We start from the raw sequence: 25,762 nt of genomic DNA, 5'->3' as shown, positions 1-25,762 counted from the left end.
AAACTACTCTATTCCTCATAATCTTATTTATTTCTAAATTAAATATATCTCTCCCCCACTTAATAATAATAATACACCAATAACAAATATATCTCTAACAAATAACAAATATATTTCTACACCAAATAACAAATATATCTATAACAAATAACAAATATATTTCTACACCAAATAACAAATATATTTATAACAAATAACAAATATATTTCTACACCAAATAACAATTATATTATGCTAGTAAATACCAACATATAACATAAGAAAATATCACATAAATCATGTAAATCATACCAATCATATAAATATATTCTAAAACTAATTAAAATAATTAAATAAAAAGGAGGGCGTTACACGAAGCACGGGTTTGTAACCAGTTGTCAAATAAAATCAATTGAGAATTTGAAATTGCCTTTTATAATTTGCTTTTTTATATTAGCTCTTGCTCGTGTCGCTTCTAGGCATGGCAATGGGGTGGGGTAGGGACAGGTTTTACCTTCCCCATCCCCATACCCGATTCTCATATACTTACTCGTTACCCTACCCATACCTAACGGGGATGAGAAACTGAATCTCATCCCCGTCCCCTACGGGTTCGGGTATCCACCCCCCCCCCCCCCCCCATCCCCGTCCTCGCATTGAATAATTTTTTTTAATAAAAATTAGAAGTTGTTTTACATCTCCAAGAGCAACGTTGTAATACATTATCCAACAATATGTTCACTTTAACATTTTTTAGACGGAATGATTTAGTTGATCCTTTAAATATCAATGGTTGTTTTTATTAACTTGACAATTATCAAACAAAATAACATGACATATCAAGATAAAGTAATTCTTTACATTTGGGACGAGTTTGGGTATGGGTTCGGGGTGGGTACCTATATATCTGTTACCCGTCCCATACCCGTGTTTTGATATCGAGGAAAACCCATACCCATACCCACACCCAATCAAAACGGGGAAAACCAGTCAAATTGGGTTTGGTTCGGGCGGGTAACCGCGGGTATGGGTTTTGTTGCCATGCCTAGTCGCTTCCAGCCGTTCTCATTTATCCGGCATAGTTTTTTTTTGGGTAAAATAAGCATTTCATCCCTTCAATTATAGGTCATTTGATTTTCATCCCTGAGCTTACTAATCCTCCCATTTTGCCCTTGTAAAATTTAATCATTTGAAAATTCGTCCTAATCACCATTGATTACTTATGTGGCACCTGATTAGTGACGTGGCGATGATGTGTCGTAGTTTGACTGGGAAAGGACATGGATGACTAAGCAAATGGCACTTGAAACGACCATTTTGCCCTTAATGAAACTAGACAAAGGCAAAATGACCATTATGGCCCTTCTTTCTTCTTCATTCCACCAACACATCTCAATGAACCCAACAACAATAACATCTGTAACAGCAACACCAAATTTCACTCCCATTTGTCACTAACAGAATAAACCCTCGCCGTAAACACCATAGAAGAATGAAAATTGATTGTTATAATTCCATACAAGTAACCCACAAATCACCACAAGCATTGGGGTATATATTGCACTAAAAATGTATTCTATCGTTGTGCTTTATTTCTATATAAGGTGGCAATAGCAGATACAGTTCATAACAGATACACACCCACAAAATCACATAATAAGCAGTGAATTATGCTGTTTTATACACCTGTGCTTTATCTTTTAATGTTACAACATTTTTCACTTCTAATTTCACACTCTACAGACAAATTACAATCAAATTTGTTATCACACTCAACAAAATCATTACCAACATATAATTCAACTCAAACACATACATTTTTGTCACAAACAAATTCATATTTTTTTTTCTAATTTTTTCCTTCTGATGTTGTTTCTTGTTATTTGAACAAAACCATTTTTCCTTGTTCTTCACCACTTGAAGAGTATGAAGCTCAGATTGTAAAAATAAGACATGAAACTGGATATGGGAGAAGAGTCACCGTCACCGTCGGAAGCCAGAGCACCGTCGTCACCAGACAGCCACTGCGCCACCTGCTGTCACGACCTCCGTCGTCTCCATCTTCGCCTCCCATCACAGATCTGAAGCACCCCTATCTTCTTAGTATCTTGCATCTTCTATCTCGCCTATTACAATTCCATTTTTCCCCTTTTTTTTCTTCAAAATCGAATAAGCCTGCGTGAGTAAAACGAAAATGCTGCAAGACAATATTGGTTCGAACGGTGAAGCTCCGGTTCGGTCTTGGTGGAGGATGATTCGATGCCGGAGATTCAGTGAGGCAGGAAGATGATTTGAAGCATGAGAGAGAGAGAGAGAGAGAGAGACAGAGATGAAGATAATAGTGTTTGAGTTTCGGGGATTGGGATGGAGGGTTGATTGTCCGAGTTTTTGGGATTGGGATGGAGGATTGATTAGTTGTTGGGTGCCGGAGGAAGTTTAAGTTGATGATTGATTTAAATTGTTAAACTTTTGGGGGTTATTAATAATTGATTTTAATTTGTGGTAGTGAAGATTTTGAAGCTTTTCAATTTTGGGTTGAAGATGATGGTGAAGTTTTTTTTGCATTTACGGGTGGCAGTGGCTAGTGTGGAAGAAGAAGAAGAAAGGGGTAAATTGGTAATTTTGCCTGTGTCTGGTCTCATTAAGGGCAAAATAGTCATTTCGTGTGTAATTTGATGAGTCATCCATGTCCATTCCCAGTCAGACTACGACACGTCATCGCCACGTCACTAATCAGGTGCCACATAAGTAATCAATGGTGATTAGGACGAAAATTCAAATGATTAATATTTGCAGGGGCAAAATGGGAGGATTAGTAAATTCAGGGATGAAAAATCAAATGACCTATAATTGCAGGGATGAAATGCATATTTTACCCTTCTTTTTTTTGGTGGTGTCCAAGGATCGAACCTCGGACCTTTGCATATTTTATGCATTGTCCATACCAACTGAGCTATGCTTACAAGGAATTATCCGGCATAGTTTAGATATTCTCCATGGGCATTTAAAATATTGCACTAGACTATGATGCATTCAAACATTACTCTAGATTATGGTTGTCAAAATCGGGATCCCACTAAAAATTGTTGGGATATAGAAAAAGCGTAAATCATAGGATCGTAACAAGGATTGTAATATCCCATCTAATAGACAAACATAATAAAAGAAACTAAGAAAATAATCATTCATTAAAAAAGAAAAATTTTCATTAATCATCATTTTCTTTGTCTTAAACATCATCTAAAAACTTTCATAAAATAAAAAAAAATCAATTTCTTAAACAATATAAAAAATAAATAAAATAATAAAACTTGTTCAACAAGTCATTCAAGACATTCTAATCAAGCCCGGCATCTATCATAATTTCTTCATCTCCAAGTCCTCTAAATTTTTCATCAAGGTTGTGGATCTCCAAGTCATTTTCAGAAGAAGCATTTGCAACTCCATTACTTCCTTTTTTTGGGTTCCTCCCTCCAAATATTCAACTTCTATTGTTAAATCCCTAATTTCATTTTCAAGTGAATGTTCATCATTGTTCACGATCCACTCATCATCGGATTCAATGCCATCAAGGCTACATTCTACCATCTTTCTAGCTTTCTTCTTCTTTGCCAATTTAGAATTAGTCGTCACAAACACAACATCATTCATGGTTTTTTGCTTCAGCCTATTTATTCCTATTAGACAAAAACTACATTAGTATATAGCAATTTGGTAGACTATTTTCACAACTAAAATTTGAAAGAAACTTATCATCTCAAACGCACTCCAATCTCTTTCACATCTGGATGAGCTACAAGTCAAACTTAGTAAACGGATTGCAAATCTTTGAAGTTCCGGATGCTCATCTTTGTATGAATCCCACCATTTGACTAGTCTATTGAGAAATTTTAAGGATGGAAAAGAATTTCTCTTGGCCAAGGTTAATACCATCTCGGCCATAATCATGGGTCTTTATCTTGTTTTACATTGGTCTAATGTGGGTTGGATTTTACATGTCTACCCAAATCAAAAAGTTATCACGAATATATCCATAATCAATTTCTTTAAGAAGCCAACTGAAATATATTAAAAAATAGTGAGAACCATTCAAGTACAAGGTGTGCCTAAAATGGACTCGGCAAAATCAAAGTCCAGACAACGGAATAAACAAAAAATAGCAAGCCAACAAAACGGCACTAAGATATGGAATAACCCATACAAATTATAAACAGTCGGGTTAGACCACCAAGAGCTAAAATCCATAAGATAAATTGGATTTTGTGCTTTCAACCACCACCAAGAATGAAGTTTAATCTTATCAAGAACATGATCAAGAGACAATTCTTTGTAGGAAAAGATATGTGAGTTTCTCTACTTTCAAATTACTCAAAGATGAGACAACCAGAACACCTGAAAACAATGACGAATATCTCTCAAGAACAGATGAGAACCACCAAATTTCATGCATGCAGACATCAACAGGGAGAACATAAGAAATCCACAACCAATGTAGTACAAAATTCCAAATGCTTCCTAAGAAGTCGCATTCCAAGAACAAATGATTTATAGATTCTTCTTTCCCACAACCACCAGAACACAACAAAAAGCTTGAATGAACAACCCCGCGATAAGCCAGATTGTCTTTGGTCGGAATCATCTTATGTAAAGTTCTCCATGTAAGAATAGACACTTTAAAGGTATTGTTTTGTTCCAAATTAACTCCTTAAATGGGGCATGGTCTTGCTGCTTATTTTGATTCACAGTATGGTAAACACCTTTAATCGAACAGCCTTCATGAGGATCATGTTTTCAAATCCATTTATCTACCATATTATTTCGCAACAAAATAATTCCAGCAAAAAACAACACTAAAAACTTGCTCCTCTTCTCAAACAAAGAGTCTCCTCCTCCACCTCCACATCCACCCTTGACCTTCAACTCCCCAATCTAACCTCCACATTTATGCTACTGAAATATTTCTATCGACATAATGATCAAAAGGGCAACAAAATCTAGAACGCAAAGGGTCTCCTAACTAAGAATCATTTCAGAAAGAGATGGTGTTCCCAATATCAACTCTACTCGTCAACCCTTCTTCAAACCACCTCCCCACACTCACCCCTACTCCCTCTATGACCCCTAAAAAAACCCTTACACCAACCTGACACCTTGTTTAATTTATCTATCTATAATCAATTAAAACAAATAAATTCAAAAGGATAAACTGAAAATAGTTTACAAAAAGACATTGTTATATAGTAATATTTTTTGTTCTTTATCCTCTTACTTGCAGAATAAAAAAGAAAGGAATCTAGTCATCAATGAGGGCAATTTGACTTTACCTAATATTCATTAATCATTTATTCCGTTACTTGATTAAATAATACACTTGAAGTGTTTATTGTCAAAAAATTAAAAAAGTTAAGGTGATAGCAAAGTGGTAAAAAAATAGGTTTGTAAACTTAAAATATTGAGGTTGAATTTTTCTCATAGATTTTTCTCTTCTTTTTTTATTTTTAACGATCCCTTATAGATGGTTGTAAAATACTACTTCTGGTCCTATTTATAAGAGAAAATTAGGTCAATAAAAGTTGATGTATCTGGTTCAAAATTCAGTCCAGATACATTAACTTTTATTGACCTAACTTTCTCTTATAAATAAGATCGGAGGGAGTGGTAATTAATGTAATTCTAATTAATAAAAAATATTATCTTTTCAATATTTTTAGAAAGATATGTCACATATTTCGATGTGCAGAGATGATATTTGTATTTAGAGTATCTTTTTTGGGGACACAATTAATAAAAGGTACCTATATCCACCTAGTAAACTTATGAGAATTAAATGCCAAGTGTTCCCTTCAAAACAAAAACAAAAAATCCCCAGAAGTGTTGAAAGCCAAATACGTTAGATCCCTTTAAAATATGGAAAATGCAAACAAGTGCCCTAAGGGCATTGTTTAAACATCTAAAAGTAGAAATTTTTGCATTGGAAATTGTACGGTTATGACTTTAAAAAATGTTTGACTTGTATTTTTAAGACATAGTTTCTTTTTTTTGGTTCCTTAAACAATGCCCTTAGGGCACTTGTTAACAAGACCCTTAAAATATTGGCCTACCTATTATTATTGCCGGCAAAAGCAGAAGCACCAATCTACAATGTTTTATTTCATTCTTGTATATTAAATTTAAATACCCTTTTTATCATCGCATCATGTATTATTTTTTAAAGGGTTTGTCTAACATGTGCAATATTGCACATGTTAAGGCAACTAAAAGTAGTACATATTTAATATAAAAAACACAAGTTTCAAGTCAAAGTTACTACTTTAAACTTCTTAACGTGTGCAAATTTGCACATGATAGAAAAACCTTTTTTTAAATCTAACTTATATACACTAACTAATAGTTCCTTTCAAAAAAAATAAAAAAATACACTAACTAATAGTTGTAAAATATTTTTACATATTCATTCAATCAAATCACGCAGCAACGTATAAATTTGTGGAGATATTTTAAAAATTGATCTATAAAAGTGGCATTTTCTTTTAAAATTGTGTATTTTTATCGTATTATATTATGATACACATTCAAATAAATCAAAGTAGTATTTTTTTTTAGGGAAAATAAATCAAAATAGTTGATAGTTATTAAATTTGCTCCATGAAATTGAAAAGAAAAAAAAATATGTTGACGTGGACTTTATTTATACTATGATAATCAAGAAACATAATGCACGAATGCACGATACAGAATTCAGTTTACACATTGGCACGTCAAAACGTGGGAACCTCTTTCAACTTCCTAATGTCTCATTTATATCAAATGTCAACCCCCCAACGTGATGGCTACCACACACTTACATACTCTTTATTTCTTTCATATGCTTGTTACATTACATAACAAAATCTTATATATAGATAGCAATGTATAATGCATAAGGCAAATCATACTTTATACTAGTCACATTTTCTGAATTTCATTCAGGCTGTAAAGTAACTATCATGAAGAACTTAAGCATATCTTTGTGCATGTTTATGGCAGTAGTACTTGTTGGCTTAGGTGGAAGTGTACCTTCAGGTTTCAACTATGGTGATGCTCTTGACAAGAGTTTGATGTTCTTTGAAGCACAAAGGTCTGGTAAATTACCACTGCAACAACAGCGTGTCAAATGGCGCGCTGATTCTGGTCTCAAGGATGGAATTCAGCAAGGAGTGAGTACCCTTTTGAGATTGCTTTGTTTGGATAAACGGCTTCATTAAGCACTTATATCATATAAGTGTTTGTATACGATATATATTTGTAACAAACAATAAAGAAATAAGCTGAAACCAGTTTATGACCATGTGACAAGTTATTTTCATAAACACTCTCTCATATAACTAAATTGGATTTTTTTGTGTTTGTTACAGGTAGACTTGGTGGGAGGGTACTATGATGCAGGTGATCATGTGAAGTTTGGGCTGCCAATGGCTTACAGTGTCACAATGCTTGCATGGGGGGCTATTGAGTTTAGCAAGGAAATCACAGACTTAAACCAAATGGGACATACATTATGGGCCATTAAGTGGGGAACTGATTACTTCATCAAAGCACATCCTCAGCCTAATGTTCTTTGGGGACAGGTAAAACTAGTGCAACAAACAACTAGAGTATTCATTAGTTCTAACTTCTATTAACTTCTATTAATTGTTTGGTCTTTGGCCAACAATTTTCATCTGCCAAAATTATTATTATTATTATTATTGGTTATTATAGTATACAAATGTTTTCTGCCACAATCATGTTAATTTCTTCTTTGACAAAAATATTTGTAATTTATTACACAGCTCATTATACATGAAGAATTTGGTGAACAAATTCAAATTAGGACCCTGTTTGAGTAAACAGTTTAATTAAGCGCTTATCATATAAGTGTTTATGTATAAACTATTTTTATAGCAAAAGATAAAATGAAGTCAAACTATTTTCAGATGTGTTATAAGTTGTTTTCACATTCTATCATAGAGAGCTTAAGGAAATAAGCTAGAAAAAAAATAGCTTATAAACATGTCATAAGTTGTGTCCATAAGCTCTCCCCAAATAGTGTCGGAAGTGTTTATACTAGTAGATAGTAGATGAGCTCAAATAAGTCTCATCAAAACAAGCCCTAGATAGAGTTTGGAAGTTAATCACTTGTTCAATAAGTACTTGTAGTGTAAGAGGAGGGTGAGGATAACATCCGGACTAGGTCTATATAAGTTGTTTTTTTATCATGAAAATAATTCGAAACAAGTCACGGCCATATCATAAGCTATTTTAATCATTGGCAGCTCTTCAAAAGTAATGTTGATCTGGTTGATTGTTAAGTGTGCTTCTGGTGTATTAAATTTGAGAAATTTCAGGTGGGTGATGGAACTTCTGATCACTACTGCTGGGAACGTGCCGAAGATATGACGACTTCAAGAACCGCTTACAAAATTGATGAACAGCACCCTGGCTCTGATCTTGCCGGTGAAACTGCAGCTGCATTGGCTTCTGCAGCCATAGCTTTCAGGCCATACAACTCCTCTTACTCTAATCTTCTGCTAGTTCACGCAAAACAGGTGAGAGGAGCACTAATGACGCACTCTATTTCGCGCATATATCTTTTCAAAATTTGCACTCAATGTCGAGTTATTGATATTCTTCTATCTGTTACAGCTCTTCACATTCGCAGATAGGTACCGAGGTTTATATGATGAATCCATATCTTCTGCTAAGCAATTCTACGATTCTTCCGGTTATTCAGTGAGTAGACATTTCTCTATTATTTCTTACTTCTATTAGCATCCGATCACATCTAAATTGACTTCTTTGGTAAAGGATGAATTGTTATGGGCTGCTGCCTGGCTGCACCGAGCAACTGCCGATGAATACTACCTAAAGTATGTCGTGGACAATGCGGTGTATATGGGTGGAACCGGCTGGGCAGTGAAAGAGTTCTCTTGGGACAACAAATATGCCGGTGTTCAGACCCTCCTATCAAAGGTAATTTGGTTTCTCACAGGATACAAATATCTCATTTGTTGTGTTGTGGTTCTGTTTAATAAGACTTTTAGAAGGTCAATCTGCAGGAAAATTTGTTAATTAGTTTAAGCAACGCAGTGGCTTAAACTATTTACTGCATATTACAAATTATGGTTCAAAGAATCATGCAATAAAATAAATGGTCAAATCTAATTTGCAGGTATTACTAGAAGGCAAAGCTGGTCCATATGCATCAACACTAAAGCAATATCAGGCCAAAGCAGATTATTTTTCATGCGCCTGTTTGCAAAAGAATGATGGTTACAATGTCCAGAAAACTCCAGGTTAGTTGCTATAAAACATTAATTTAATTTGACAATCACTTGATCTCCTTTTCAAAGAAACAGTCACAGAAAAGTATAATCATATCATTTTATTTCTGATTGTGTTTTTTCCTTCACTAGGTGGCTTGTTATACTTGCATGAATGGAACAATATGCAGTATGCTTCCTCTGCTGCATTTCTTTTAGCCGTTTACTCGAACTATCTGTCAGCTGCAAAAGCACAGCTCAACTGTCCTGAGGGTCAAATTCAGCCTCAGGAGCTCCTCAATTTTGTCAAGTCACAGGTATCTATTGGAATTTGTTGCTCCCTCCTTTCCTAATGGATCTTATCCCTAGCTAAACATTTTAGTAGTTTACTACAAGATTTAGGATAGCTGAAACTTTGAATTTTGATTGACACAGGCTGATTATATCCTTGGTAAAAATCCGGAGGATATGAGCTACTTGATTGGATATGGACCAAAATATCCTATCCATGTTCACCACAGAGGCTCTTCCATTGCTTCAGTATTTTCTCTTCACTCTGAGGTTGGTTGCACACAAGGATTCGATGCATGGTATAACCGTATTGAGCCAAATCCTAATGTCATCCATGGAGGCCTTGTGGGAGGTCCAGATAGAAATGATGACTACACTGATGACAGATCCAATTATGAACAAAGTGAGCCTACACTCTCAGGTTCTGCTCCTCTTGTAGGCATCTTTGCTAAACTGCAAAGTTCATATGGTAATATAGGTGAGTAATGAATGTGAATATCACTATTCTGTACTAATCTGCTCTTTTTGTCAGCTTTTTTCTAAAAACACCAAGTGAGTAGGAAAAAGGGTCTATATTTTGATTTGATTTTGGAAGTTTCTAGTCATGCACCTTTTGTTCTACTAATCTGACATACATTGTTTGACAGGTACTACAAACCTTTACAATAATCCCTCAAAAAAAGCAAACCTCTACAAAGAACCAACATCTAAAACACCACAAGGTGAGATTCAATCGAGTAAATAGCTGTTATGGTCCCAAATGGTGTCATTATAGTTTCTGAAAGTATCAAAATTACAAAAAATATATTCCATTGTATCTTGTTTTAGAAATTTGATAGGCCAGATGAGTAGTGAAAAGACGTTTAACAATCAAACTTACTAACAAAAAAACACATGAAGAATTAACAAGAGACGTGTTCAATGATATGATGTTTTTTATGATTTTGATTAATTTAGGGACTATATAGATAGCACCTAATACATTCAAGGACGAAACTGATTATTTACTTGATCAAATAAATATAATATAGGCCTTCAATCTCATTTCTTTCCAAATTTCTTCATGCAAACAATGGCTTAGAATTAACTATAAGGTACTGTTGCAGGTGCACCAGTTGAATTCCTTCACTCAATTTCCAGCTCATGGACTGTTGGTACTACAACATATTACCGACACAAGGTGATAATCAAGAACACTTCTGCAAAGCCAATCTCAGATCTTAAGTTGGTGGTTGAGAATCTCTCAGGCTCAGTATGGGGTCTGTCTCCAACCGGTGAGAAGAATACATATGAACTTCCACAATGGCACAGGGTGTTGAACCCTGGCTCTGAATGTATGTTTGTTTATGTTCAAGGTGGACCTCAAGCAAAAATCTTGATTCAAAGCTTCCACTAATCATTTTAGTAATTTGACATGAGTAAAGTGCCTCTTTTTTGCACATGAGTAATTTGACAGTTAAACTTCTGTCGCTTCATGAATGTAAATTTGTAATACCGACTTGTCAATCAAAGTCTACCCTTATACATGTAATGTCATTTTTCAATTTTCAATTTTCAATGATCCATCCCTATTAACCCTTCACCAACCAAAAGAAAACCACAAGCAATCAAATGTATGAAATTTTCATTATTAAAAGTTAAATACTATGAAATAGGGGACAGCATTTCTTCGATTCCTCAACCAAATGTCAGTCATTAAACTCTTTGAATTATGAAAAGTCTCTACCACCCTACTAGGCATTAATTTCTTTCAAACTTCAAGCAATGTACAGAATTTGGACTCCACAGTAATGCAATCTAGACCATAAAACCATAGATCAAACATTTTTATTACATTCATAATTATAAGACCTGCTCTTCTGAGCATATAGCAGATACATAGAAAGGTCTAAAGTCTAAAAAACAAAATCTGTGAGAAAAATAGCCTACAAAAAAGCGAAGCAAATACTCTAAGTGGAGACTACACTGTCTAAGTTGGGGTGAGACTTGGTACTTAATGCTGCTCCTTGGGAATGTCCAGATCACTAAATATAGGACTGTCAACTCCAACGCCCATAGCATTCAAACCATTGTCAACATATAGAACGGTACCTGTGATAGCCGATGCTAAAGGTGACGACAAGAAAGCAGCTGCGTTGCCCACCTCCTCTGTTACATATGAAAATTGACTCAGTTGTGCAAATAATCAAAAGATTGAGGTGAACTGGTTGTTACAAGGAACAATCCTGATGGAAATGTTACCTGCTGATAGCTCTTTCTGTAGAGGTGCATTGGCTATTGAGTAATCAATCATCATATCAATGAATCCAATTGCTTTTGCAGCACGACTTCTTAGTGGACCTGGAAGCAAGAGACACGAGTTAACCACAAGAACTAAATTCACGAACAAGTAAACAACAACAATTAACTTCAACCAAGATGAAATTAGTAGAAGGGGAGAAGCAAATACGAAACAGTATGAGGTGAATGTTAAAAAAAACTGTAAAATGTCACTTCATTTGATTTAAACGTAGGAAGGAATTAAGTCATGATAAAAAGAGAAGTCACAAGGTACCAGCAGATATAGTGTTGACTCTAATTTTACGCTTTCTACCAGCTTCAAAAGCAAGCACCTGAAAAAGCATGAATTAAGCTGTAATTTAAAAATCCCAGTGACAGGGAAGAAGCCAACAACTAAAAATAACTGAGACGGTAAGTTTGATGCTTACTCGTGTATCACTTTCTAGTGCAGCTTTTGCAGAACTCATGCCACCGCCGTATCTGTATCATCATTTAGTTCATAAATACAGTCAATTTAATTTTGATGTTATATAGAATTATAAGTGCTTTGTAAGCATAATTAACATACCCAGGAATGATCCTCTCTGATGCGATGTATGTGAGAGAAATTGAAGATCCACCTACAAATACGTCAGACAGGTAAGATAGAATGATAAACAAAATAAGTTATTAATTAGATTGTTGACTAGGACTAAATCAACCCCAAAAGCTAGCTCAAGGGGTGACGATTGCTCAAGGCTAATAAAAAATACTTTGGCCATATCTCTAGAAAACATGGATCTCGACACATATCTGTCACACCCAGGGTTGGACATGTAGGGTGTGAAGTTTGTAACTAGCCCAATAAAGACATAGAACAGGCTTTAACATCGTATTAGAATTTGACTAGGCCTAACTCAGTCTCAAAAGCTAACTCAAGAGGTGAAGATTACCCAAACCTCATAAAGATTACGCAAACAAAAGCAATAGAATGGAAGCATTATTAGATAAGGTACATGCCTGGGTTAATGATTGGAAGAAAATGCTTGAGTAAAGAAACATAGGAGTAACTAGATGCAGATATTGCAGCAAGATATCCTTTCCGGGATGTCTCCAGCAGTGGTTTGGTCACCTATAACAAAGTTAATTGCTTAATAAAGCTGGAGTACAAAGTCATAAAGAAAGTCAGATGCTTATTACTCTATTTACGGTACCTCTGGTCCATTGGCAAGAGAGTGGACAAGGATGTCTATGCTGCCAAAGTCTTCCTTAACGGATTCAGCAACTTCCTGAAAAGTGAGTGATGAACATAAGATATATAGCAAGGCTAGTCTTTTGCATTCGGTAGATAGCCAAAAGAGCTTGAGATCTAGTTCGTATTTATAAGCAACACTAAGATTAATACTTCATTAGAGTCCATGGATTCTTCAACACCCAGAAAGAAATTACCCTATGCTTAATTACCCAAATGAAAATCATATATTACTTAGTAATGAATCATCTCTCTTCTTTGAGAATGGAAAAGTATCATAGATTCAGGCTTAAAGATGAGTAGTTGAAGGTGTTGTGTAAAATTCATAGCCAAGACTTAAAAACTGTTTTAAAACCCAACATGGTATAAAACAAATTGTTTTAAAGCAACTACTCATATATCAAATATCAAATTTATTACATTTTAGCCTTAAAATACAGTTGCAATATATAAGAAAGTGACGCATCAACATTTAAGAGCAACTAAAAGTACGAGGAATGTATTAAAACATTTCTAATTCACTGTATATCATTCAATTGAAAAGATGGAAGAAAATTGTTTCTTAAGTGAGTTTTTGGGGCTCTTGTCTACATGGTTCTAGATATGAATAACCAATATAGTATGTGACACCAGACTAGTACCTTGGTCCCCCATTAAATTAAAGCCTACAAAAGCCTGCAAAATATCTAGCAGAAAAATAACTAATTACAAATTTCACCTAAACTTGTAATACACTATATTTCAGTTCTCCCACATGTATAATACTCGTGACAGTGGCCAAAAGAGCATTTTGACCAAGAATAAAAAAAAAATTATATACCTGGACTGTCCATTTGCTGGATCCAGCATAGCGCTTGTTTGTTTTTATCTAAACAAATTTCCCAAAAATAAAAAATCAGTATGAGGCAAAAATTATGACATACATGTACTTCATGTCTTTATTAAAAAAAATGAAATGAGGCATCTATTGCTTACATCTTCTGGAACATCCTCAAGATTGTCAAAAACAGCATCCAAGGGATAAACTTTGGTAATTTCCATTAATGAACCATCAGGTAATCTGAAGGAAAAAAAATTATGTTTCTTATTAGCAAGGTGATACATTGCATGGTCTAATAAACAAAATCAATAGCAGTAGTTAATGTCATACACTCGTGATTCGTCAAATTTCCCACGTCGTAAGCTGGACTCAAAAATGTTCAGAGCCTACAAAAATGGTTCACAGTTAATAAATGTATCACTTACAAAAGGAGTGGAATGCATACACAACAGGAACGATTCAAAATGTCAGCAGTAAGATAGCCAAGTGAATTTGTATCGGCTGATAAGTACCCGTTTTTTATCCGAAATAAAATAAAAACTTACAGGAACCCATGTGCCAAGAAGAATTTCAGCTCCAGCTGCAGCAAGAGATTTTGCAATTGCCCATCCGTATCCATTATCATCAGCCACACCAGCAATAAACGCTCTTTTACCTGCAAATAACGCTATTTTCAGTAAATCGCTAGTTCTCGATAGTCAAAGACAGCAATATCCAGGACAAGATGGGAAAATAAATTGACAGTGAATAAGAAAGAACACTCACTAAATTTAGCTGAATTTATCAACAAAAGATAAATCTGGATATTAGTTAGCATTATATATTTTGTATCAGTGTTGTCATCACAGATCATACAACATAGCGGTTTGTTCAAATTTTACTACACAAAAGTGTTCTAGCACCCCCTATAGGTAATATTTTACAACTTTTTGCACTAAATAGCATATGGCGATATGCTATGAAAAAATTGGTAGTTAATGGGGAACAAGGTTAAGTTCTCAGAAATATAACGTGTCAGTAGTTAAACGTCATTGAGACATGTAAGTAAAGACCTATTAATTAAAGTGAGCATAAAAAAATGGAAAATAACCTTTCAAATTAATTGGCAATCCTGAAATTGGACTTGTTTCGCTAGACTCAGACATTGCCTTTGTCGCAATTTTGGCAGATTTCACAGATGATGATGTAAAGCTCCGTTGGAAGGGCTGCACTGATGCAACATGACATGCACTTGCAAGTTTATTCCACGATCCCACCTTGGACTTGGCACCAAGAACCACAGTGCTCACATCGGCAAACTTTTGTGATGAAGGAACGCATGATCTTGACATTGCAATTTGCAAGCTTGAAATAGATGTTGCTGCCATCTTCAATGTGTATGGTATGGCAGAAGAAACCCTAAATTTACATCAGGAAACTGAATCAGTAGTTATAGCATATAAAGCACTACAGAAAAGACTTAAAGCCTTGTTTGGATAAGCACTTATAGCATGAGTGTTTATCATAGAAGTGCTTGAGTATTAGCTATTTTTATAATAAAAGATTAAATAAATTCAAACTGTTTGCATATGTGGTATATGTTGTTCTCATAAGCTATCATGTAGAGCTTATGAAAATAAGCTAAAAACAGATTATGGACATGCCGATGTGTTTATAAACTGTTTCGATAAGTTCTCCTAAAAGTCTCACAAGTGCTTATGTCAGTAGATAAGCTCAAATAAGCCAATTCAAACACATCCTTAATTGATTTCTCAATCATCAAATCCAACAATGGAACATAAAAATACAGGAAGTTCCATTACCAACAAACAACTTAGCATCAATCAATCGATACCTTAAAAACATTATAGAAAAACACAGTTGAATATATGAAGATAAACAAGAAAGTTTACGTTACCAACAGCTTAATTCCGGACTAGACAAATGACGATATCCAAGTGGGGTTGTATTCATTCAATACATTGCAAATTACAAATTTTTCAAAAAACAGCTTAATTATGTGTGGCCACTAAGCCAATATGACAAAAAAAATAAGTTTAAATTAAAATTAACACATAATGAAATCTAAACCTTTTATATACAGTCACAAAAATAAGTGAGAATCACCATTAAAATCAAATAACTTATGATGTTTTGAGCATATTTCATGAAACAATTTTCAAGATCCGCAATTTTCACTAAACTAAAACTGAACAAAAACAGGAAAAAAGCTTGGTACAGTACATAAACAAACACAATGCAGGTCAAATCAAGAAAAAGAACAAAACTTTAGCTCATATTATATCATTCAAATACAATTAAAAAGGACCCAGTTATGCAAAATGAATAAAAGTTGAATTTTGGATAAAACCCGTAAACAGTTTAAGATTAAAAGTTGAAAGTTGAAACCCTTACAACTCAAAACTAAACAACTAGATGAGGATTTACCGGCAATGTAGGAGAAAAATGAGAACTTAGTAGAAGTTGTTGGAATGAAGATAATTGTTATAGCGGCTGCTGCTGCATACGAGAGGAAAGCTTTGGAAGTGTCGAACAAATGTTTGGTTTTGTGTGTGAAACTCAGTTCACTTGCGCGTGAGACGGGCAATGTAACACGCGCGGAAGACAAAGCCAAATAGACTCCACGTTTGAAATACTCTGGTGTCGTGTCATGTCATATCAGAGTGGGTATTTTACTCTATTTTGAAAACATCAAAAAAAAAAAAAATAATGATATTTGAACATCCATTTTTTGACAACTTTTGTGACAATTTTCTCTCTCATACTCACATTATTTTTTACTTTATCTCTCTATTACTTTGGTTTTCGTGCAAATACTCACATTATTTTTTACTTCCTCTACCACGTCCTCTTTGACCAGTTCTTGCTCCTCTGCCTCTGCCATAGCCTCTTGCAGATTGAGAAATCTTCAAAGCTTGTTCTTCCTCTTTTGACCGTTGTGTTTGCATTCTTTGTTCATGAACAAGAAGACTGCTTTGTAATTCATCTACACTCAGAGTAGTTACATCCTTGGATTCCTCAATTGAGCATACTACGTAATTGAATTTTGGAGTCATAACCTTTTCCACAATAACAGTTTGTTCCAATCTTTCACCATGTGATGTCATGCGGTTTGCAATTGCAAGAGTTCTTCCAATGTAATCATTCATAGATTCATCTTCTTTCATGGAAAAAACTTCAAATTCACGACGGAGGGTTTGCAATTGAGCTCTTTTAACCTTTGTTGAGCCCTGATATTTTTTGCGCATTGAATCCCATATATCTTTGGCCGTATCACGAACCAGAATGGTTTCCATGATTGAACGATCAATAGATTGGAAGAGATAATTCTTTGCTTTCAAATCACGAAGTTTGCTTTCATCTGCAAGCCTTCGTTGTTCAGGTGTTGCATTCGCCGGTGCAACGGTGACACCATTCTCAATAAGATTCTAGTATTCTTTGGAACGAAGAAGATTCTCCATTAACATGGACCAATGATCATAGAAACCATCAAACTTGGGAATTGCAGGTTGAAGAAACGAAGAGGACGAAGAGGATTCCACCATGATGAAACTGTAGAGAAAAAATGCTTGACAACGAAGAAAGATCAAAGAAAGAAGACGACCGGAGACGCCGTAACAAACTGTGTCACCATTGTAACCAACTCTCACCACCGTAACAACCAACAGTCATCACCGTAACAAACTCAGGCCCAGTTGTTATCGTTCTAATTTTCTCTCTCTCACTCCAAATGAAAACTGCGTTTATCTATTTGGAGGATACAACTCACAGGACCCCTTTAGGCTCCTGATACCACTTGTTAGAATGGTAAACTTCTCGTTATTATTTCACTAAGAGTTCAGCCTATATATTGGCAAGAGTACAAGATGTGTTGCAAGCAACCACGCTTAACAAAAATTACAAAAAAAAAAATAATAATATTTAAATCTTGTAAGAAAGATATAAACAGTAAAAAAAAATAATAATTTAAATCTTGTAAGAAAGATATAAACAATACAAAATCTTGTAAGAAAGATATAAACAGTACAAGGACCTGATACAAAGAAAGATATAAACAGTACAAGGACCTGATACACCAACCTCACGAGTATCATAATTTATTTTTTTGGTGGTGGTCGGGGTTTGAACCCCAGACTTTGCATAAATTATGCATTGTCCCTACCAACCGAGTTAAGCCCACGAGGATGAAGAGTATCATAATTTATAATAATAGTAGTAATAGTAATAATAATAATTATTATATTACATAAGAAATTTAAATTATATTATCAATTTTATTTTGACAAAATAGGACATTATCGTGTTATTCTTTCCTCTTTTATTAGGACATTATCGTGTTATTCTTTCCTCTTTTATTCATAAAAGTAAAATAGCAGGGATATTTTTTTTTTTAGGGAAACGTGCTTATAGCATTTCATTGATAATAATAGTTTCAATACAAGTGTGTATTTCATAATAAACGGCGGAACTAGCGGAACACGTGGCCTCTCGTGCAAGAGTATGAGCCACCGCGTTGGCTTGTCGCCTAACAAACTCCACCCTAGAGTTAGAAAATAAATTGTGAAACAATGAACGACAGGAAGAAATAATACACCCAAATTCAGACAGGTCGTTTCTAGTAGAAAGGAAGGCATCAACTGTTATTTTAGAGTCGGTTGCAAAGTCCACATTATCAAACTGCATATCACTCAACCATTGCAACGCAGCGTGCAGGCCTAAAGCTTCACCCACGTCCACCGAAACAGTACAAGGATATATAAAAGTTTTAGCCAGAACAAAATTACCTTCCGAGTCACGAACACAGACACCAACAACTGTGCGATTATGATGAGAAGAGAACGTCGCGTCGATGTTACATTTATATCTGCCTAACATAGGAGGCTGCCACAAAATGTTGTCACGTTGGTGTGAGGTGGAGGTCCCCGTATTCACGGCCATTGCATGCTGAGAGGGCGAATGAGAACAGGTAGATTTTATTTTAAAAATCAAGTTACAAGATTAATATTGAAGAATATAGTGGTAAAAAGAGAAGTTTAAACGAAAATGTAAAATTAAAAGCAAAAAAAATTTACCAAAACTTTGTAAAAAAAGTACTATACCAAAACCCATGTTTTTTATGTGGTGTCCGGGTTCGAACCGCTTATATATATTATGCATTGTCTTTAACAATTGAGCACGAGGATCAAACCCATGTCTTTTCATATAAAAAATATAATTGAATATTTATGAAACACGATTATTCAATTAAATAATATATAAAAAATATAATTGAATATTTATGAAACACGATTATTCAATTAAATAATTTATATAAAGGGTCAAATTCTGGTTATTTTTATTATTACAAAAATTGAGAGAATTTTCTTGTAAAAAAAAAAAACACAATATTTTACACGATTTGTTTGTGAAATTGAAAAGTAGATGAGATGAGAGAGAAAAATATCTTGGCAAGAAAACCTAATAATAGCAAAACGCACAGCATCATTCACACGTGCTGTTTGTGTGCCGAAACCTCAAGCCCAAAACCCTAACCCCTTTCTTTTCGTATGTAAAACCTAACTCTCTTCTCACAATTCCTCACACTCTCTCTCTCTCTGCTATTTCCAAAACCCTAATTCTCTCTCAGCCGCAGGGTTTTGAATAGCTTCCGCCGCATCCCCCAATTTCTCATTCTTCCTTTCTGTTCATTATGCCTAAATCAAGCAAGAAATCCGCTACCAAAGTATGCTTTTTTCGTCAATCTCTTGTTAATTTAAGGTTTTGTTGTTATTTGTAGTTGTAATTTGCTGATTTTTGTTTGTTTTTGATTTGTTTGTAGGTTGATGCTGCTCCTGTTGTTGTTTCTCCAGTGAAGTCTGGAAAGAAAGGTACCACCTTTACTTTTCTGCTTCGATTTTTAGCTTAAAGATGATTTTTTTACGGTTTTTTATTTGAATTTTATTTGATTTGATTCATGGGTTTTGAATTTTATTGTTTTTGATTCATGGATTTTAACTTTCTAAGTGTTATTAATTTTTTTTAGCTCAGAGAGTCATCTATATGATTTTTTTTGTTCCGAGTTTTTTTAAAGATATTGTTTTTACTTTGTTTTAGTTGAATATCATTAGTTTTGATTCATGATGAGTTTTGAGTGCCAATTATTTTTTCTGTCCATTGAGGCATTTATATGATTGTGATTTATGCTATGAAGTTAGGTTCTACATGTATTGTGTGTTAATGTTAATATAGCTGTTGATTGGTCAAACTGATGGTCTGATGTTGATTACGTTGTACTGTTATGTTATAGAGTTGTTCTGATGTTGATTACATAGAGCTGAACCGATTTTTACCAAAAACTCCAATTTTATTTGATGTTCTGATGTTGATCATGCTGAGCTATGTTATAGAGTTGTTGATTAGTTGAACTGATTTTAAAGTGATTTTTTTTTTCTCTGGTTTTTTTTTGTTCCGATGTCGTTTTTTTTTTATTGACCATTTTGACTTTGATATAGGCAAGAGGCAGGCTGAGGAAGAAGTCAAGGCAGTGAGTGCAAAGAAGCAAAAGGTAGAAGAGGTTGCCGCCAAGCAAAAGGCGTTGAAGGTAGTCAAGAAGGAGGAAAGTAGTTCCGAGGAATCCTCTGAGGAATCTGAGGATGAGGTATTATATTTCACTGCATATGCTTTAATGCATTTTGAATGGTGTACTGATCATGTATTTGTTTGTTATTGTTATTGTTATGTTATTGATTTATGTCATGTTAATTTTACGTGGTCTCAGAAACCTGTTGCAAAAGCTCCTGCTCCTTCAAAGAAGACCCCAGCTAAAAATGGGAATGTGAAGAAAGCCCAGCCAGAGACCACTTCAGAGGAATCTGACTCTGATGACAGCTCCTCTTCCGATGAGGAAGAAGTGAAAGTGAGTGCAGCAAATTTAAAAAGACATCTTGAAGTTTATTGCACGATATTCCTTTGATTAATATCTTAAACATTAAAGAGACATCTTGAAGTTTATTGAATGATATTTCTTTGATTTATATCATAAACACTGTGTTGGCAACCTATTGTTCTTTTCTTTAAAACGCCCTCTATAATTCACTTTTTTTTATGCTTCAGAAACCCGCAGTTAAAGCTGTTCCATCTAAAAATGGGAGTGCACCCGCAAAGAAAGATGATACTTCTGAAGAAGATTCTGATGAATCTTCTGAATCTTCTGATGAAGACAAGGTAATAGACATTTTGAAGTTTATTGCATGGTGATAATTCCCTTTAGTTTATTGCATGATATACCTTTAATTTATAGCTAGAACAATGTGTTGCCAACTTTTTGTTTTGTTTATCAAAACTCCCTCTATAACTCATGTTTTTTATGGTTCAGAAACCTGCAGCTAAAGCTGTTCCTTCTAAAAATGGGAGTGCACCTGCAAAGAAAGATGATTCTTCTGAAGAAGAAGATTCAGAAGATTCAGATGAAGATGAGGTATTGGACATTTTGAATTTTACCGCATGATGATAATACCCTTAATTTTATATCATTGTATTTACAATTTTTTGTTTGGTTTTTTAAAATGCCTTTTTTAATTTTTTTTTTTCATGGTTCAGAAACCTGCAGCAAAAGCTGTTTCTTCCAAAAATGGGAGTGTATCCGCAAAGAAAGATGATAGTTCTTCTGATGAAGACTCTGAATCTTCTGACGAAGAAGATAAGGTATTGGACATTTTGAAGTTAATTGCACGATAAATCTTAATTTATATTACTGTATTGACAACTTCTTTATTCTGTTTTTTAAAATGCCCATTAAATATATATTTTTTCCTTGGCTCAGAAACCTGCAGCCAAAGCCTCTAAAAATGTGAGTGCACCCACAAAGAAAGCTGCAAGTTCTTCCGATGAAGAATCCGATGAAGAATCCGATGAAGATGAAGTGAGTTAAACCTTTCATATGGTTGTATGATTTGATTCCATATATTTAAATGTCACATCTATGCTACCTTTCTACTAAAGGGTTAGAAGACGCAAGTATTCATTTATAATGCTTTGATGTTCTAACTTATGCCCCACTGTATAGGATGCAAAGCCTGTGTCTAAGCCTGCTGCTGTTGCAAAAAAGAGTAAGAAAGATAGCTCAGATTCTGACGATGAAGATGATGATAGCAGCTCTGATGAAGATAAGAAACCTGTGGCCTCTAAGAAAGAGGTTAGTGAATCGGAGAGTGATTCGTCTGATGACGAGGTATTGTCTTAAGTTTCTGTATTTTATAACTACAATTGTAGTAGCACGTAGGTCCTCAAAAAAAATGTAGTAGCATGTACCTATATTGAAATGAAATATAAACATGGTAATGGTATTTGTTAAATATACTTGTAGTAGCATGGTAATTGATAATCTTTATTCAGATGTTACGTTATTGTGTTATTGATACAATGGGAATATGCGTCAATGACAGGATAAGATGAATATTGACAAGGATAGTTCCGACTCTGACGAGAGTGAGGAGGAGAGTGAGGATGAACCATTGAAAACACCTCAGAAAAAGGTCAGCATATACTTTGTTCTGTTTGTGTAACTTTTGATTTTAATTTTAGTTTGGTGTTTTTTTTTTGTAATAACAATAATAATCCATATTCATGTTGAAACAGATCAAGGACGTGGAGATGGTTGATGCTGGCAAATCTGGGAAAAAAGCTGTAATTAATTGATTCATGCTGTTTTTTTTTTTTTTTTTTTTTTTTTTTTTTTGTACTGGAGATAATTTAAGTCAAGGATGTATGACTTGATTTTTGACTTTGCAGCCTAATACCCCAGCTACACCAAATGAGACCAGTGGCTCAAAGACATTATTTGTTGGGAACCTGTCCTTCGACGTGAAACGTTCTGACATGTACTTGTGTTTCTCACTCATGTGATTTTTGGTTATTCTATTCTTTTTTTTTGTATTATTTATCTAACTGTGAAATTATTCAGAGAAAATTTCTTCCAAGGTTGCGGAGAGGTTGTTGATGTACGTCTTGCTTCGGATGGGGATGGAGTATTTAAAGGCTTTGGACATGTTGAGTTTGCAACTGCAGAGGCAGCCCAAAGTGTAAGCTATTAGCATCTTTTCAATTTTATTGTTTTGATTGAAACTTCCAACTGATTTGTTTCTGGAATCATGTGTTATACTTGTTTATATGATTGTTTGCATGTTTAATAATAGGCACTTGAGATGAATGGCCAAGAACTGTTGCATCGTGCTCTCCGACTTGATTTAGCTCGGGAGAGGGGTGCATTTACTCCTAATAATAATAGGTAATTACTGTACACAATATAAAATTTCTTTTGATTACATTTATACCTCACATGTTTTGATTCCATTTATTGTGTTATTGCAGTAACTACTCAGCCCAAAGTGGTGGAAGAGGCCAGTCTCAAACAGTATTTGTCAGGGGTTTTGATAAGAATCTTGGAGAGGATGAGGTGATTTTATTTCCCCCCCTTTGGCTCATGCAGAATGATTATGTGCCCTCATGTTTATTATTTCTGCTTGACTTGATTTGTTTGTAGCCAACACCTCTTATTCTGTTATGTATTTTCAGATAAGAGCTAAATTGATGGAGCATTTTGGTGGTACTTGTGGGGAACCTACAAGGGTGTCAATCCCTAAAGATTATGAATCTGGTTATTCCAAGGGGTATGTTTCTTTGCAAAATTCCACTGCTTCTCCTAATGCTGCATTGAAAACTTTACCTACTTCAGACTGTTCACAGTTGAAAATTTTACTTCATGTATTGTTCACAGGTTTGCATACATGGACTTCAAAGATTCTGACAGCTTTAGCAAAGCTCTTGAACTTCATGAAAGTGAACTTGATGGTTATCAGTTGTCAGTGGATGAAGCCAAACCTAGAGATAGTCAAGGTTCTGGTGGTAGAGGTGGAGGTGGAAGGAGTGGTGGTGGTCGGTTTGGTGGAGGTGGAAGAAGCGGTGGATTTGGTGGTAGGAGTGGTGGAAGAGGAGGAGGTCGATTTGGTGGAAGGGATAGTGGCGGTAGAGGTGGTCGAGGAGGAAGAGGTGGTCGTGGAGGATTCAATAAACCAAGCTTTGCTTCTGAAGGTATATTTCCTTTTCCTCTTTAACAAAAAAGAGTGTTATCTTTGCCAATTAATATATTTTTTGATACAGCTTTTCAATTAAAAGGATTACATAACATTGTTAGAATGTTTGTTTTAAAAATTTAATGAGCTTTCCATACATTGTTAGAATGAATACATGGTCCGCTTGCAATATTTTTTACTTCAGTTCTGGATCTCATTTTCTGATTATTTGAACTTTTTGCCATTTTCAGGGAAAAAGACTACTTTTGCCGACGACTAGGGTGGCAGTTTTGAAACAACTTATCTTCCATTTTGGGATACTGAAAACTTTATCTTATGCTTTTTATTATTTTATTTCTGTTAGTTTTGTTGCTCAGTTTTGGTAATTTTAGTAAGAATTGGTAAAGATCTTGTGTATCGGATGTGTATCGGAAATTTTTGTGATTGATAGCCTCAGTCATATATGATGGATATTGGAATTCCTGCAGCTATCCGAGCTTGCAGATGTTTGGTTAGTTACCGAGTTGAATCATATAACTGTTATATTTATTATTATTTATTTATTACATTTACTAGTATAACTTTAGGCATGTGAAAAGAAGGGTAATGGTTTATTTCTACCATTACTTGTTATTTTAACAGAACCAACTTTTCTCAGTCAGTGTTTTCTGACTAAGGACGTTTGTTATTTGAGAAATGATATTTGAACAACCAATTTTTGATAACTTTTGTGACAATTTTCTCTCTCAAACTCGCATTCTCTTTTCATTCTCTTTTTACTTTCTCTCTCTATTGCTTTGGTTTTTGTGCCACTATTTAAATTTCTTTGCAAATTTTAGTTGTCCAAGAAGTTGTCTCTAAAAAGAGTTGTTCAAATAACATTCCTCTTGTTATTTTGATTTTTTTTTCCGTCTATCAAAAGTAAATATTGAGTATATAAATGTTTCCTAAGCCAGTATTTTGAACCATAGTCAAAATCTATTATATCAATGCTTTTTCTATCGAAAATATATGGCAATTGAGCCAAAAAATGGCTATAATAAAAAAAGAAAATGAGATTTTCGCGAAAAAAAATGATAGAAAATTACAGATAAATTTTACCACTCCAAAATCCACACTACCCAACACACAATAGAAAACTGAATCACAGAAAGCGAAAAATAGGAAAAAAGAGTACTTGGAAAAGAAAGAGGAGATAGCAGAAGTCAATTGAAGTCGTCAATGTGTGCAACAGCCAACAAGTGATTATCGCTTATAGTAATGGTTTGCCTATTTGGTACTGCGATACTGCAGTGAATATATGATTTGAACCCTCGAAATTTCAAAACCTTGTGTTATAGATCTGTTTGCAAACGCCCATAGATGAAAGCCTCTTCCGAAGCTAAATCTTAATGTAAGCTCTCAGAGTTGGCATAATTTGTCCAATTAGAATTATTAAAAATAGCATCATACCTTCCCTACAAAAAAGTTTCTTCTCTGCCTAACGGCGTCATATTAAGCACATCAAAAATTAAACAACACTTGGCAACATGAATATGAGCCAACTTGGTATTAAGTTTTGTAACAACCAATCCTGTAAGCTCTGCGGCATGGAATAACCATAATTCAATTTACTAAAGAAAACATGTAACAACCACTGTGGCTTATGCATATCTAGTATGGATAGGGGAGAGCCTCTTCATAGTCGTCCTAAGTTGAAGGACATTGTCTACGTAGGATAGAAGCTACCACAAGAATGCTGGAGATGAATTAAAAACTACGCTAAGAAGAATGATGCGTGTTATGTTTTATATACTAAGATGTAGGGGTTGTGTTTGAGATTGGACATCGT

At 34.6% G+C, this 25,762-nt stretch overlaps 3 protein-coding genes and 1 pseudogene across 6 annotated transcripts; 2 read left to right on the top strand and 2 right to left on the bottom strand.

Annotated features, from left to right (window-relative positions):
- Positions 1-2,974: 2,974 nt before the first annotated feature.
- LOC146931386 (uncharacterized) lies at positions 2,975-3,912 on the bottom strand (annotated as a pseudogene).
- A 2,974-nt stretch (positions 3,913-6,886) lies between these two features.
- Positions 6,887-11,102, top strand: GH9C1 (glycosyl hydrolase 9C1). Its single transcript, XM_085702865.1, has 10 exons — positions 6,887-7,175; positions 7,374-7,586; positions 8,346-8,546; positions 8,644-8,730; positions 8,806-8,970; positions 9,170-9,293; positions 9,414-9,577; positions 9,696-10,029; positions 10,199-10,273; positions 10,658-11,102. The coding sequence occupies exons 1-10, from the start codon at positions 6,966-6,968 to the stop codon at positions 10,945-10,947; spliced, it is 1,863 nt and encodes a 620-aa protein (XP_085558991.1). The 5' UTR covers positions 6,887-6,965; the 3' UTR covers positions 10,948-11,102.
- A 158-nt stretch (positions 11,103-11,260) lies between these two features.
- Positions 11,261-16,403, bottom strand: LOC146931384 (enoyl-[acyl-carrier-protein] reductase [NADH], chloroplastic-like). The gene is made up of 13 exons (XM_085702866.1): positions 16,310-16,403; positions 14,973-15,280; positions 14,428-14,537; positions 14,213-14,268; positions 14,038-14,122; positions 13,883-13,930; positions 13,025-13,099; positions 12,831-12,942; positions 12,400-12,451; positions 12,260-12,311; positions 12,106-12,163; positions 11,793-11,891; positions 11,261-11,699 (listed from the first exon to the last, which is right to left on the bottom strand). The coding sequence occupies exons 2-13, from the start codon at positions 15,247-15,249 to the stop codon at positions 11,545-11,547; spliced, it is 1,179 nt and encodes a 392-aa protein (XP_085558992.1). The 5' UTR covers positions 15,250-15,280; positions 16,310-16,403; the 3' UTR covers positions 11,261-11,544.
- Positions 16,404-19,461: 3,058 nt separating this feature from the next.
- NUC-L1 (nucleolin like 1) lies at positions 19,462-24,446 on the top strand. 4 transcript variants are annotated; one of them, XM_085702861.1, is made up of 18 exons: positions 19,462-19,604; positions 19,701-19,749; positions 20,374-20,519; positions 20,640-20,777; positions 20,975-21,085; positions 21,237-21,338; positions 21,461-21,565; positions 21,684-21,782; positions 21,927-22,055; positions 22,306-22,395; positions 22,499-22,546; positions 22,652-22,740; positions 22,824-22,941; positions 23,056-23,147; positions 23,231-23,315; positions 23,435-23,529; positions 23,637-23,950; positions 24,183-24,446. In XM_085702861.1, the coding sequence occupies exons 1-18, from the start codon at positions 19,572-19,574 to the stop codon at positions 24,209-24,211; spliced, it is 1,872 nt and encodes a 623-aa protein (XP_085558987.1). In that variant the 5' UTR covers positions 19,462-19,571; the 3' UTR covers positions 24,212-24,446. The 4 variants fall into 4 exon arrangements, with proteins under 4 accessions (XP_085558987.1, XP_085558986.1, XP_085558989.1 ...); XM_085702860.1 differs by having other exon boundaries at positions 21,927-22,091; XM_085702863.1 differs by lacking the exon at positions 20,975-21,085.
- Positions 24,447-25,762: the final 1,316 nt, after the last annotated feature.

This window comes from Medicago sativa, chromosome 4 (genome assembly GCF_051527215.1).
Source record: "Medicago sativa cultivar Bolivia chromosome 4, Bolivia_mono, whole genome shotgun sequence".
In the NCBI taxonomy this organism is placed as follows: Eukaryota; Viridiplantae; Streptophyta; class Magnoliopsida; order Fabales; family Fabaceae; genus Medicago; species Medicago sativa.
The sequence above is the reverse complement of the archived record's forward strand: the minus strand, read 5'-3'. Positions and strand labels throughout refer to the sequence as shown.

Bases quoted from the DNA above. Each gene is read 5' to 3' on its own strand.
- GH9C1 (XM_085702865.1), top strand. From the start codon at position 6,966: ATGAAGAACTTAAGCATATCTTTGTGCATGTTTATGGCAGTAGTACTT. The intron at 7,176-7,373 runs GTGAGTACCCTT...TGTTTGTTACAG, and splicing joins AGGATGGAATTCAGCAAGGA to GTAGACTTGGTGGGAGGGTA. The intron at 9,578-9,695 runs GTATCTATTGGA...TGATTGACACAG, and splicing joins TCAATTTTGTCAAGTCACAG to GCTGATTATATCCTTGGTAA.
- LOC146931384 (XM_085702866.1), bottom strand. From the start codon at position 15,249: ATGGCAGCAACATCTATTTCAAGCTTGCAAATTGCAATGTCAAGATCA. The intron at 14,538-14,972 runs GTTATTTTCCAT...CGTTATTTGCAG, and splicing joins ATTGCCAATTAATTTGAAAG to GTAAAAGAGCGTTTATTGCT. The intron at 11,892-12,105 runs GTACCTTGTGAC...TCTTGCTTCCAG, and splicing joins AGTCAACACTATATCTGCTG to GTCCACTAAGAAGTCGTGCT.
- NUC-L1 (XM_085702860.1), top strand. From the start codon at position 19,572: ATGCCTAAATCAAGCAAGAAATCCGCTACCAAA. The intron at 20,778-20,974 runs GTGAGTGCAGCA...TTTATGCTTCAG, and splicing joins CCGATGAGGAAGAAGTGAAA to AAACCCGCAGTTAAAGCTGT. The intron at 23,316-23,434 runs GTGATTTTATTT...ATGTATTTTCAG, and splicing joins AGAATCTTGGAGAGGATGAG to ATAAGAGCTAAATTGATGGA.